The sequence below is a fragment of the Ambystoma mexicanum genome, chromosome 8, assembly GCF_040938575.1.
Source record: "Ambystoma mexicanum isolate Mex_15411 chromosome 8, UKY_AmexF1_1, whole genome shotgun sequence".
NCBI lineage: Eukaryota > Metazoa > Chordata > Amphibia > Caudata > Ambystomatidae > Ambystoma > Ambystoma mexicanum.
This window is the reverse complement of record NC_090929.1, coordinates 332,804,574-332,817,188: the sequence shown is the minus strand read 5'-3', so window position 1 is coordinate 332,817,188 and position 12,615 is coordinate 332,804,574. Positions and strand designations below refer to the sequence as shown.

The following is a 12,615-nucleotide window of genomic DNA, read 5'->3' as shown; positions in this document are numbered from 1 at the left end:
TGCTGCCTACTGAGTTGCTCATGTCAGCATCTCTTGCTCGCTCTGTGAGTCTTGAGGGTGAGGATTAGTTGGGATAGAGGGAGTCCAGTTCATAACTGTCCCTCAGCCTAATTGATTCAGAGCAACGAATACAGAAACCTGAGATGACATGGTGGTAAAGTAACTGGGATCGCAAGCAGAACTCCTCACTTGGATACCACTGCCAAAGACATGCAGGGTCCACAAACAAGATTCCTTGCATGGATTCCAGCATGGAAGACTCTCTAATAGGATAACTACTACACAAAGCAAACCTTGCACGAGCAGACTTACCCAAGACCTGGGGAGCTCATCTGAAATCCAAGATGCTGGAAACCCTTGTTAAAAACTAGGGTAAACCCATGATACTAGTTAGAAATAGGAGATGGCTTTAGGCGATGGTTATCAAATTGGTTTAAGCTAAAGCTGCAATAGGAAGCAAGCCTCAACCTATCAATTATAAGGACATTGTATTGTAGCCTATCAGCTGGAGTGAGGGGCAAGGCAGATCAGGAAGAGATCAGATGTCTGAATATCGTAAGAAGAGATGCAACCACAGGGTATACTTAAGAGGAAAGAATATAGCAGGGTTAGATGGGAAAAGGAAGGATAGTGATCTTAAAGCTTGCCACAGAGAAGTAGATTTGGATGAAAAGTGCAGAGTACCATCAATTGTTAGAAGTGAAAGTGGTGCCTGATGTGATGTGCTCAGCACCCTGAACTGCTGGAGGAGGAAATGTCACTTAATGAGGTGCACTCAATTCCCTGAAGTATCCCTGGATGAGCGGTTCAGAGTACCTTTTTGTTTGAGGAAATAGCATTTGGTGAGAAGCTCTGTACCCTGAAGATGGCGAAAATCACACTTGATGCATAGCATATGGTGAGTACTTTGGAGATGGTGGCAATATATTTTGGTCAGGGGTGCCAAGTACCCTGAGGATAGAGGAACTGGCATTTGGTGAGAGACGCTGATTACCGTGATACAGGAGCTGAAGATGCTCTTGGTGCTCTGCATTGGAGAAGGAAGTTGCATGTGGGGAAAGGCTCTTTCTAATCCTAACTGGTGGCGAAAGTGGTGTTTAAGGGTGCACCATATCGCTCGCTAAAGTGTCACTGTAAAGCATCTTTTAAACCTTGAAGAAGCTTGGTGAAAAGCATTTGGTCTCCTGCACTATTGGTTTAATCTGATAATTGCTTGGAAAGAACAGACTTTACATTCTTAGAACTGTAGTCATAGTGCCATGGTGTCCAAGCATGTGAGAGAACGAAAGGTGTAGATAAGTGGTGTGTCCAGGGAGTGGCCTGGGGTGGTGCATGCTACCCTTGGAATCTGATTGTCCACTTCAGGTGCCAGCCCATTATCCTAACGTAAGATCATTATGTGTGTGTGTTGTGAAGAGCCAGAAAAGAGACTAGGACACAAGGGGTTCATGGTTTTGGTCAAATATTTTTATTAAAATAAAAGGGTGTGGGGAAAGGCTTCTTTGTCCCTGCACCACAGGTTTTTCCCTACCTAAAACCAAAACTAAGGGTCTGTCGAGGTCAGATGGTCCAAAGCGAAACCGTCCCCTGTCCAAAGTACTATTCTGCCCCTCACGTTCTGACAAAATGAACTCTAATGTGAAAAGGGTAATGTCTTTGTGCTTGAGTGGTTAATACATGTTTGAAAAGGAAATTGTGTAAAGGAAAATGTGTAACTCCAGCGCAAAAGTTCCAGAAGGATAGAGTTCCTTATTCCAAAGGGTGGTTCCCTTGCCCTGGATTCTCTTCCCTCTGTAGTATATACAACAATATCAGTTCCTTGAGTTTTCCTTGGTTCACAACACAACTGGAACACAAAACAGCTTAGCTTTTTGTCTTTGTCTTGTTAGGATACCTGGTGTACTATCCTGCCAGGTTTTCACTCCTCTTCTCTTTGGTTTCAGACAGCTTTTTACTAGTCCTGATACATCCTTCTCGGGGGGCCCCCTTTAGATGATGTATTTCTTATACACGGTTCAGTTTGTCCTTGCCTGGTATGCTTCTCCACCAGGGATTTCTCACATGAACATTCTTGCACTTGCCTGGTATACTCTCCTGCTAGGACTTTCTTAAATTAATGCACTTGTAACTTTGTCCTTGCCTGGTGTGTTTCCCTACCAGGATTTCCTTGTGTACACACTTGCGCTTGCCTAGTATATTCACCTGCCAGGACTTTCTTAAACATACACTTGCAGCTTTATTTTGCCTGATGTACTGTCCTTCTAATGCCTTTCTCGTGTGGGCTCCGCACACACTTTCAAACGTAATATCTTTCTGTATTGGTTTTGATCTAAGACTGTTTCTGCCCTGTACACTAATCTGGCAGGGCTTAGGTGTATATTGCATAAACTCACAGATTTGAAAACCTCTTTTCTTCTATTTTCCCATTCAACAAACTGCCCATTGGCTTCTTCTCTTTCCAGAACTTTATTTCTTTCTTTAATGTTTATTCGTATGCGGCACGGCTGCCAGTATGCCCTTTCGGGGACTCACCGGCTCTTGCTAGTGTATTTCCTTCTTCCTGCGGTATGCTAGTCACGGTCGTTCAGCTACTCTCCCCGTTTTGCTGCCTTCATTTCTCTGCTTCTCTACCTCTCAGTTTCTGCTGGGCTCTTTGGCTTCATGTCTGGCTTCTCTGTGGTAAACGTTGCCACTTAACATCTGCAAACACCCAAAAGCACTGTACTGGCTTCGGGTGTTCCTGCAGCATGTTCCTTCTTGCTGATCGGTCGTCTTCTCTGCCTCCTTGAGCTAGATGTCTCCACGGCACTCTGCAGCCCCACGATCTCCCGGTCCAAACTGATAGAAGCAGAGATCTCCTTTTAGCAGCCACTGCACAGAAAACTCTCCCTGGTTTCCCCCTCAGTGAAGGAGTCTTCAGTTTCCTTTGGGTTTTGGCACTCTGTTGATGCCCAGGGGTTCCCCTTCCTTTTTGAGGGGGCAGACCATGGGGTTTTCCTTGTTTCATCCAGCACTTTTCAGCTCCCCATAAGCAGTTGGTGTGCAATGATTCCCCTTTTATTTGGCCCAAACAGCAGTCCAGAGTTCCTACTCTTGTAACAGACGAATCCTGCAGCCAGGTCCTCCTGGGAGGGCCTCTGTCACACTTCCTGAGTCTTTCCTTGCTTTTATACTGCTCTGGCCAATAGGATTTTGGGAAAGACCAGGCTGCTGTATTGTATTGTACTTATCATTTATATAGCGCCTTTTACCATTCTTATAGTCTCAATGCGCTGTTAGTGGGAATGCCCTTGGAGGACCGAAGTCCAGAGTGTTGGAGGTCAAGGAGTAAAAGTAGAATGTGTGTGTGCATTTGGTCACAAAAGGCATAGCTGGGCTGGTCTGGACAGGCTCCAATCAAGTGCAAACCGTATGGAACAGGCATGTGGGTGGGTGCTGAGAGGAGTCGGGAGATGGCTTGGTGCTATAGACTCGCTATGTGTCCAGCGTGCCTGCATTTATCATAGGTCTGCGCTGCATTCTAATATCAGAGGTGTTGTTCTTACATTGAATCCTCATTCCCCCATTCTTCTCTCTCATCACAGTTTGATCTTATAGCTCCCTTGAGAGTCATTGGGGATCTTCTTTGTTACAGCACCGGGAAAGTGATCTTCATTCAGGATATTCCTATTCCTCGTCCCAGTACTTTTTAGGGTAATGGTAGGTACAAGCATTGAGTCTATTAGGAAAAGGATTATCCCTATGGTTGTAAGAAGGGGGTCTAGGGTCTCTTAATTGGCAAGGTTGCCGCAGGAGGTGGTCTAGGGTATTTTAACTGGCAGGTATTCCGCATCTCACCTGATGTCTTGCCAACCCCACCTTCCCCCTGGAGGGTCACCCCCCCTCAAGTGATCTTCATGGGGTCTAGGGTCTCTTAATTGGCAAGGTTGCTGCAGGAGGTGGTCTAGGGTATTTTAATTGGCAGGTATTACGCATCTCACCTGATGTCTTGCCAACCCCCTCATGTGATCTTCCCTCAAACAGCCCAGGGTCAGGGTCAGGTAGCGGCTGCCATCCCCTGGCGCCATGAGGAGAGGTCACACCCAGGAGAGAAGTGAGGCCAGCACCAGATTCATCACAGTGCACTCATACTTCAGGCCACTTCTGCATAAATCAGTGCCCCACTTAGGCCACCCAAGTCAAGAGTCTGGACATGCAACTGGCACAGATATTCAATTCTGGGGAAAAACAGTGAAAGCACTAAAAACCGGCAGAATAGCTCAGGGGAACGTGTTTGTCTTGGAAGCAAGAAAGCAAGAAAGCAAGAAAACGCAGATCAACACAGGTTAGAATTCTAGTTCTGCACTTAGACACTGGTCTCCGGTATTAAGCGCGTTACAAAAGGTTAATTACCAAGTTGTCTAGTAATGATTGAGCAAGAAGGAAACTGGAATCCAGACATTTTTTGGAAAGTAATGAGTGAAAGGAAAGAGACCATGAATAGCTAGACCTAACCAGATGAGTCTAAAGAAGAAAATGAGAAATTCGACAGATTATTCCTTTTGTTTAAAATGGTGAAAATAAGAGGCCATGGACTGGTCTGATATGAAAGGGAAAACCAATGAAAAGGCATTTTAGAATGAATGTGAAGTTTTTAATAAAAGTCCTAAAAACTATGTTGAGCATTTGAGATGTTATTGAAATGCAAACAACCACTCTGCCACAGTGTATTAGTAATGGGGCTTCCTTGATTTCGTTTCAGGGGCTGCCAGAGTATACAGCATGCCAGTCTCAAGCTTTCATGAAAGGAACTGGAACCTTAATAACAGGTACTGATGTCTCCTTTTGGAGAGAACCTACTGCCGCACAGATACTTGCCAGAGACCGAAAAAAACAAAGGCAGACCTAAGACTTTTATTTCATTTTGTAACCCTATTAAAAGCAGTGAACTAATAGTATCTTTTGGACAAACAGCATTGTTTTGAGAGCATGTTTCTAATCTTTGTGGCTCTTCCTTCCCACAGGTGTAACTTTGTAAATGGTTTAAAGCTGAATGAGAAATTTGTTTAATCGGGCACGGTGCCGTGTTTGAGAAAAGAGGTGCTTTATAGGTGATATTTTCTGCTGGTTCTGGTGGATAAGTATTTCAAATGTGTTGTATGTATTATGAGTATATACGGAAGTAGGGGTGATGGGTATTAGAGGGAGTAAAAACCCTGGTGTGAGGTAGCGGAAGGAAGGGGCGGCCTGCTTGGTCCGTGTAGGGAGCTGGGACCAATAAAGAGGCCAATCCTCTCACCTCACATTCCTGTGGGCGGTACCAGGGATTATAAAAGGGGTCTGTTGCTTTAGACTCAACCTGTGGGTCTCCCTGAGACCCCTCCAAGGAAAGGTGGGCTGACTAAGCAAATCCCCATTTAGTTGGAGCTCTAGCTAGTTGAATTTTCAGAATGGAACAGGGGATTCGAAATTTTTAACTAGGAATTAAGTGTTGTTTTTATAAATAAAGAGGTGTACTTGTTGGGATCCCTATTAAATACACTTTGGTGTCTGTGTCTGGATATTGAGGTAAGAACTCTGTGTGTAGCCCATCTCCTGTTAACACCAATTGTATTTTACAGGTGTAGCTTCCCTTTCCATCCAGCGAGACTAGATATTGGAGGTGGTGGACCCCATGGGAAGTGTCCCTGCTCCAGGAAAGGGAGGTGGACACCCTTGCCTCTATCAGGGCCGGAATTGGGGGCTACATAGAAATCTGATGAAACTAGCCCCAAGAAATTGTAATATTTAGGGATAATGCGAAAACACATAGTACCCTCTACAAAAAAATCTAATCTCCCAATACTGGCCAGGCAGCATGAAAACTCAACGTGGTGGGCTACTCTCCATAACAGATGAAGGGACAGATTGAGATCATAAAAGATTATCTTACCTGTTACATTGCCCATCAGTGCAACATTTGCAGCAACACTGGAAGGAACTAGAATCAGCCTTCAGAGATATATGGATGTTCAGATGGATGGCAATAAAATTAGGGTTTTATTGGCAATTGTATGTGAGATCCCAACCAGCAATGTACAACTGAACAATGAGAAGAAACTCATATGAAGAATGTGTCCTGCTCTGTTTAGTTGGCAAAGAGTATTTAAATTGGAAACCTAAGAAATTGTGATAGGACCGAACCCTCTACAAAATGGATACAAAATGGATAATGATCACAAGATCATAATATTTATACATATAAAATGCTTAGTTATGTCTCCAAACGCAGCTGATGCAATTTATCAGTGTTAGGTTGCACTTTGCTGTACAAATGGCAAGGTGCAGCTCTGTGTGCCCTTCCACTTCAACAACAGCTATCATTTTAACAAACAGAATGAGCACGTTTCTACATGGTCCTCTTCACCTTCCACTATCGCAAACATTCGGAATAATTTCACGTTAATACTTTTCATCCCACTTCTCTTCACACAGAGCCTGGCGGTTCCAGTGTCAATGAATAGTTAATTACTGGCTCAACGTTTCAGTCTCAAAAGAGCGAAATGCTGTAGGAAGACTGCCTCCTCATGAGCTAAAACTGAAAGTAGATGCTGTAATTATGCTACTACGCAATTTTATGCCATCACGGGGCCCTGACAATTACACATCTACAAAGACACATAGAGGCCAGTGTAATCGATGGATTAAACTTTGATACTGTTCTTATACTGTGAATACCTCTCATTCCATCCGATACAAATATGCCTTTCAAATTCAAAAGAAGACTGTTTCTGATACGGTTCACCTTTTCAGTGACCATTTAGAAGTCACAGGAACCTACAGCCCCCTTCCTGGAAGCGATCAGTGGCTATTCTGATATTTTAGAAGGGGGACAGAAGTGATCCACTGAATTACCGACCGCTGTTGAACTTTAAGATATGCTAGAACAGCGTATATCATGCCGGGAACAGCTAGTTACCACTGAGAAATTTTGGGACAATGGCTATTAATTGCTCCAGCAGCGAAGTGGGAAGGGAAAAGTAAAAAACCTTGGAAAAATTGAGAACTGAAATCGGCCTCCAGAAATCGCTTTTTAAATACGCCTACAATGGATATTATTTAAAATTGATGTATGAATGATCCGATGTGGATGCAACCCCCTAACAAACTAATAGTCATACAATCTACCAACACAAAAATAGTTTCTCATTTCTAAAGGATGCCTATTTTTTACTCAAATCTGAGTTTAGTGACAGCTTAAGGAAAATCTGGGAGGAGCAGCTGCCAGCAGCTTTCTTAGAAGAACGGTAGGATAAGATCTAAGACTTCCACTATGTTGATGGAAACATCATTGGACGGTAGCATCACGATTCTTCAGAGTCCTGCCCAAACAGCTACCCGGAGAAGGCCATAGGCAAGGATTATAAAAATACCTGTTCCAAGAAAGATGGTTTAACTGTAATGCAAGGAAACCGTCTCTCCAGTGAGTTGGATAGGTGATATATGCCAACCATGAGATGAGGGGTAGATGGACGCATCGATCCTCTTTACAACAGGCCATTGCTGGGATTCCCCTTGTACCAGTGGAAGAAAGGGGAGGTAGGCAGGGTGTATGGCCTGAAGGCAGTGTAAGCTTTTCAATTATAAAATCTTTGATATAAGTGTTTTAGTGCCCTACAATGACAGCAGACTACCAGGAATGAGTGAAAGCCTCTACAGTGGTTCCAAAGCGATATAACTTCTGCGATGATATGACTATCTGTGATCAGTAAACAATAAGATTAGCAAAACAAGAAAGAGCCACTTCATGGAACAAACACTGAGCAGAAATAATGGAGTCAAAACCAGGAATATTTGAACAGGCTATGAGGCACTTAATGGGGCACTAGGAATGGTGAAGCTAGTTCAAAGCTAGTGATAACGTCTAATCTAGAGTAGACATTTAAACTGATAATGTTTGTGTATTATACATGGCATGATTGCCTACAATAAAGTCTTAATGTGGCAAATGTTTGATGTGCAAATTTACAAAAAATTTGAAATCCATTGACCTTAAGGGAAAAATCTAGCAGCTGAAATCCTTTACTAATTGTGCCACTAAATGGGTCATTTACAGTATTATTTGCCCATGCGATCTATGGTACATTGGAAAAACCAAAAGTGATCCGAACCAGAATTGGGGAACGTCGCTTTTGCATTAAAAATGGCACCACAGATAAACCCCTGGTAGAACATTACAAGAAAATGAAACAGTCATGATGATCTTTTCTGGTGTGTTCTACAAACTTTAGGTCCCCATCCACGAGGGGGTGATAGAGATCTCAAGCTTCGAAAACTGGAACAAAAATGGATTTACAATTTGGACTCAGTCAGCAAGGGTCTCAATTTGTACATCGAATGGAACCTCTTCCTCCATAAGTAATGTCCTGTTTTTCTCCAGTTCAGTACGTATATATCCCTTTTTTGTATATCTCTTGTGTACATATTTGACTGAGCAGTTGCACACTCGCTGCATACGGAAATGTCATGTCATGGGTGCCCTATAATTTGGTGGCCTTAGAATGTGGTACAATCAAAAAAGAAGGCAAATAAATGCCCTCTCACAAAAAGGTTTTTTAAAACCGATTGTGGTTCTTATGCACATTCACCAGGGCCTTTCAAAGAAGGTAAAATAATTTAACATCACTTTATCCTTTTCCCCGACTTTGGTTTTATACACCTAGCTTTGGAGAAATCATTCGCCACTCTACATCGCGTGCTTTTACTAGCGTCATTGCGCCACACTTCTTGGTACACGGCTCCTTTAAAATGAAATGGGGCAGCGCGTGCAATGTTAGACATATGGCCAATAAATAGCTACGCAGTGCGTGCACACGTGACCGGGATTAATCTCACTGGATCACGTGACGCCCGTGCAGAGTAACGCTGTTTTTCTTCACGACGGAGACGCTGCAAACTCATTGCTGTGTCCGCCGCCTAAATAACATCCAAAGACGCCGCGATTTCATCACTGTGTCCGCCGCTCAAACAATATTCAAGTAAGTGTAAACACTCGGCGTTTAGAATATTAGAGCCCGCACTGTGGCCCTTCTGTACTTGACTTCCGTTCACGTACAACGGATCTAACTTCTGCACTCTCTGCCGTATTCCATCTTTTTTAGGGCTAATCGATATACTATCTAGCCGGATATGCGAACGCACCGAGGAATTAAAACCTGACAAGCGGCCTCGTTTTCTAATCGGCATATAATATCACATCATCTGGTTTCATTCTAGGTATGTGTGTTCGACAATTATTTGAAAAGAATAGCGCTAAGTGACAAAAAGATAATAACCCTTAAGAACAAATATTTGTTTGTTTTTGTCCCTGTAGCTGAATAAATAGAAGACTCTGTCTTTGATCTGTGGCCAAGAAATCCGGCCAACAAAAAGAAATAAAATATGATCGCCAATTGGGGCTAGCATTTAAAGGTACAATCTCAATTTCAAAAGGCTCATAGAAACTAGACATGCATAATAAGTCACTGCATTCCCTTTCTTTAGCCTTCCTTTCCCTCCCTTCGTTCCCCCCCTTTTTTCCTCCCTTTTCGACTTTAAGCCCATTCTAACAAATATGCCATGTTTTGTATGTGTTTATAAAATGAAAAATGGTGAGAAAACAATGTTCACCATCTACACCAAATTCATTTTTGGTTTACTCGAAAGTTAGTTTATAAATAAACTTTTGGTTGATACGTATATTGATTTTTTTCAGGCTGTTCAAAATATAGACTATTTCCTGTGCAAGTATAACACTCTTTGGTGTCTTACAAATATGGTCGGTGTAAATATTCTTTTTATATGTTTTTTATATGTTTTTTTAGAATTGCTGTTTACAAATGAACTCAGACCACCAAATACGTCATCCGATAATCCTTTCTACTTGGATCACAAGTGTCCTGATGAAAGCCTAAGCGGGAAATACACTAATCTACCACTGACCCTAAAGTGTGGGGCACTAGTAGTTACCGCATGTAGGCTGGAAACAGATTTCGTTTACTGTCGGCACTTTCCTAATGGGCTCTCTCTTGTGCTTTGAAAAAGAAATGTGCAAAAAGTCACCCATTAGTTAAACTAACATCACGTTGCAGATACAGGAATAATTTTGGATGATATATAACATCTGTATGTCTTTATTATGTATTCATGTATGAACAGTTGTTTCATGTGTCTGGGCACTCTCTGAGGTCCAGTCTTTTTATTATGCTTTTGTATTATGTATAAATAAACTAATCTATTTTTGGATAATTCCCTGATCATATCGTCTTTGTATGTGTTTGATAAGACGACTTTCCCACTTTCTCTTGCTTCAGGTAAATGCTAATTTTCACAGCCTTATACGATATTAGCAGGTAGCTTGTTTGTGGAACTTGGTCGTTTATTCATCTTTCATAAAGCTTCCAGCATCCTCTTTGCTCAGGACGTGCATCTCCTGGCTTCTTCCTTGGTGCAGGTTTGAACCTCCCGGGTTCCAATGACCAATTTCACGATGGGTCCTCCCTTGCATAGACGCACAGTCCTTTGTTTCTTTTGCTTGAGCACTTGTGGCTCCTTGGTCTATCTTCCTCATCCCAGTGTGGTTGGCTGCCAACTACTGAGTATTCTGCTTGGTTCTTGCATTCTTCTTCTTCACAGAACTGGCCTGATAAGGTGGATTCTTGGGGCTATTGCAGTAACAGATAGTAATTGGTTTGGAGTGCCTTGAGTGGTCATTAAATATTCTGGTTGACTCCTCATGAAGGGGTCTAGGGAGTTGAAACGGTAATCCCTCCCTGTGAGGTCCCACTTTTCACCACCCCTAGGGGGAATATCACTTAGTGGGCTCACCGCCCTAGCCTCACAGAGAAGGGCTTCCCTGTGGGTAGAAGTGACGAGATCCCATGCATCTTCACAAAAGAACATGATTCACCATTTCTCCTTGTGTTTATTCTCTTCTAGTGACGGGGGCTGCTTTGGTGCTTCAGAAGATGCTGAACAGGAAGTTGCCCTACCCTCTACAGTGGAGTCTGCTGATTTCCATCGGTGAGTGTTTGTTGAACTGATCCTCTTGGCTCTGATGATGTTGTGGGTAACCTGATGGCGAGGGGGATGCAGCTGCTATAATAATAATCGGTTGTATTTGGAAGGAATGGAATGGGCACACTACTCTGACCGGAAGTGTTCAGAGGAGACAGAATCATCTATCTATTAAATGAAACCGGGAGACGTTCAGGAATGATAACATACTTTTTGTTGAGGAGTACTATGGCATAGCAAAGATCATGGATGCTGTATGTGCATTGGATGGAGTGTGGCAAAATCTGGCGATCTTTAATGTGAAAGTGTGGTGGGTATTCTTTTCGAAAGCAGAGTATTTCAGGAAAAATATGACTTTTTTGTGAATAGGAGTAGCGCTGTGTGAGCGGCCTGGTAGACTGGTAAAGAAGGTGCTCAATGCAATGTTAGGCTCGTTGGCAATTGCCTCATCTGGAAAAAAGGTTTCAATAGTGCTCCTCTTCAGGAAAGGTGCTAGAAATTATCAAATTCCCCTGATGAATTTGCATGCTAATATATTTGACTGGGTTATGCAGAGTAGATTATCAGACTGGGATACTCAAAATGGCATTATCATACCTTTGCAGCATTGTTTCCAGCAGGTATGAAGAGCATGATTTCTCAGTGTCTTAACTTGAACTTAATTATGTCAAGGCTCTTTGTAGTCAGGAGGTACAAGTTGTTTTTATCCTTCCTTGGCCTTAGCATGACTTTTGACTTTGTCCCAAGGACAAAACTATGGATGGTGCTTGCATGTATTGGCGTACCAGAAGTGCTCCTTAAATGCATAATGGCTTTATGGCAGGATAACACTACTTAGCCGCTTTATTCATCGTTCTGTATATAAAGGGGCTGGACAAACCACTTTTGTTTGCATTACTGGACATCGCACGAGGAAAGCAAGGTCGCACTCAATTATCTTGTTCACTGACAATGCATTTATCCGGGATACAACTGAATTGCCATTAACCAGGTTGTTTGGTACTTTTACTAGGTTTTGCAATAACCATAGCCCGATTATCAACTCTGCAAATCTAAAGTCATTTTACTGGGTCAAAGGAGAAATCTGAAGTTAATATACTTGGTAAATGGCTTGTCCTTGGAGAGGAAAAGTTTGTATGGCCATCTTTTTTTGAGGATAACCTTTCTTTGTCTCCTCGGGTAATAAATGCCCAGACACAAATGGAGAACAATCTCTGGCACTATTATGGCCTTGTACCAGAAGATGGGCAGTACATCATTTGGGGCAGTTTAAAGGGATCATACTGGAAAACAATCAGCCAATGTTTTGTATCTTCCAGAGATCTATGGCCTGATTTTGGGCAAGTGGTTCGAGACAAAGGAAAACACATTTTTAAAAATACTTGGGAGTTGTGAGCTTCACTGTTTATATTATTGAACAAAATGATGCCCATGAAGATTGGATTTCGGACCAGCTTTTACTCAGGGGAGCATTGGCTTGCGTCAAAATGTAGAGGCCTTACAGGCATTCAGTTTGCAAAGACATTGTGGAGGAATTGTACGTCTCATTCAATCATGAGATAATCCTTTCAAGATCAACTTCTTTACCAGAGCTGTGGGAAG

General features: G+C 42.6%; 1 protein-coding gene across 1 annotated transcript in view; it reads left to right on the top strand.

The window, feature by feature from the left end:
* The window catches only part of TMEM141 (transmembrane protein 141), a 147,818-nt gene that overhangs the window by 81,677 nt on the left and 53,526 nt on the right, over positions 1 to 12,615 (top strand). Inside the window, exons 2-3 of the mRNA XM_069609761.1 lie at positions 4,742 to 4,808; positions 10,936 to 11,019. Coding sequence (XP_069465862.1) covers positions 4,742 to 4,808; positions 10,936 to 11,019 — 151 coding nt within the window. The remainder of the gene's footprint in view (positions 1 to 4,741; positions 4,809 to 10,935; positions 11,020 to 12,615) is intronic.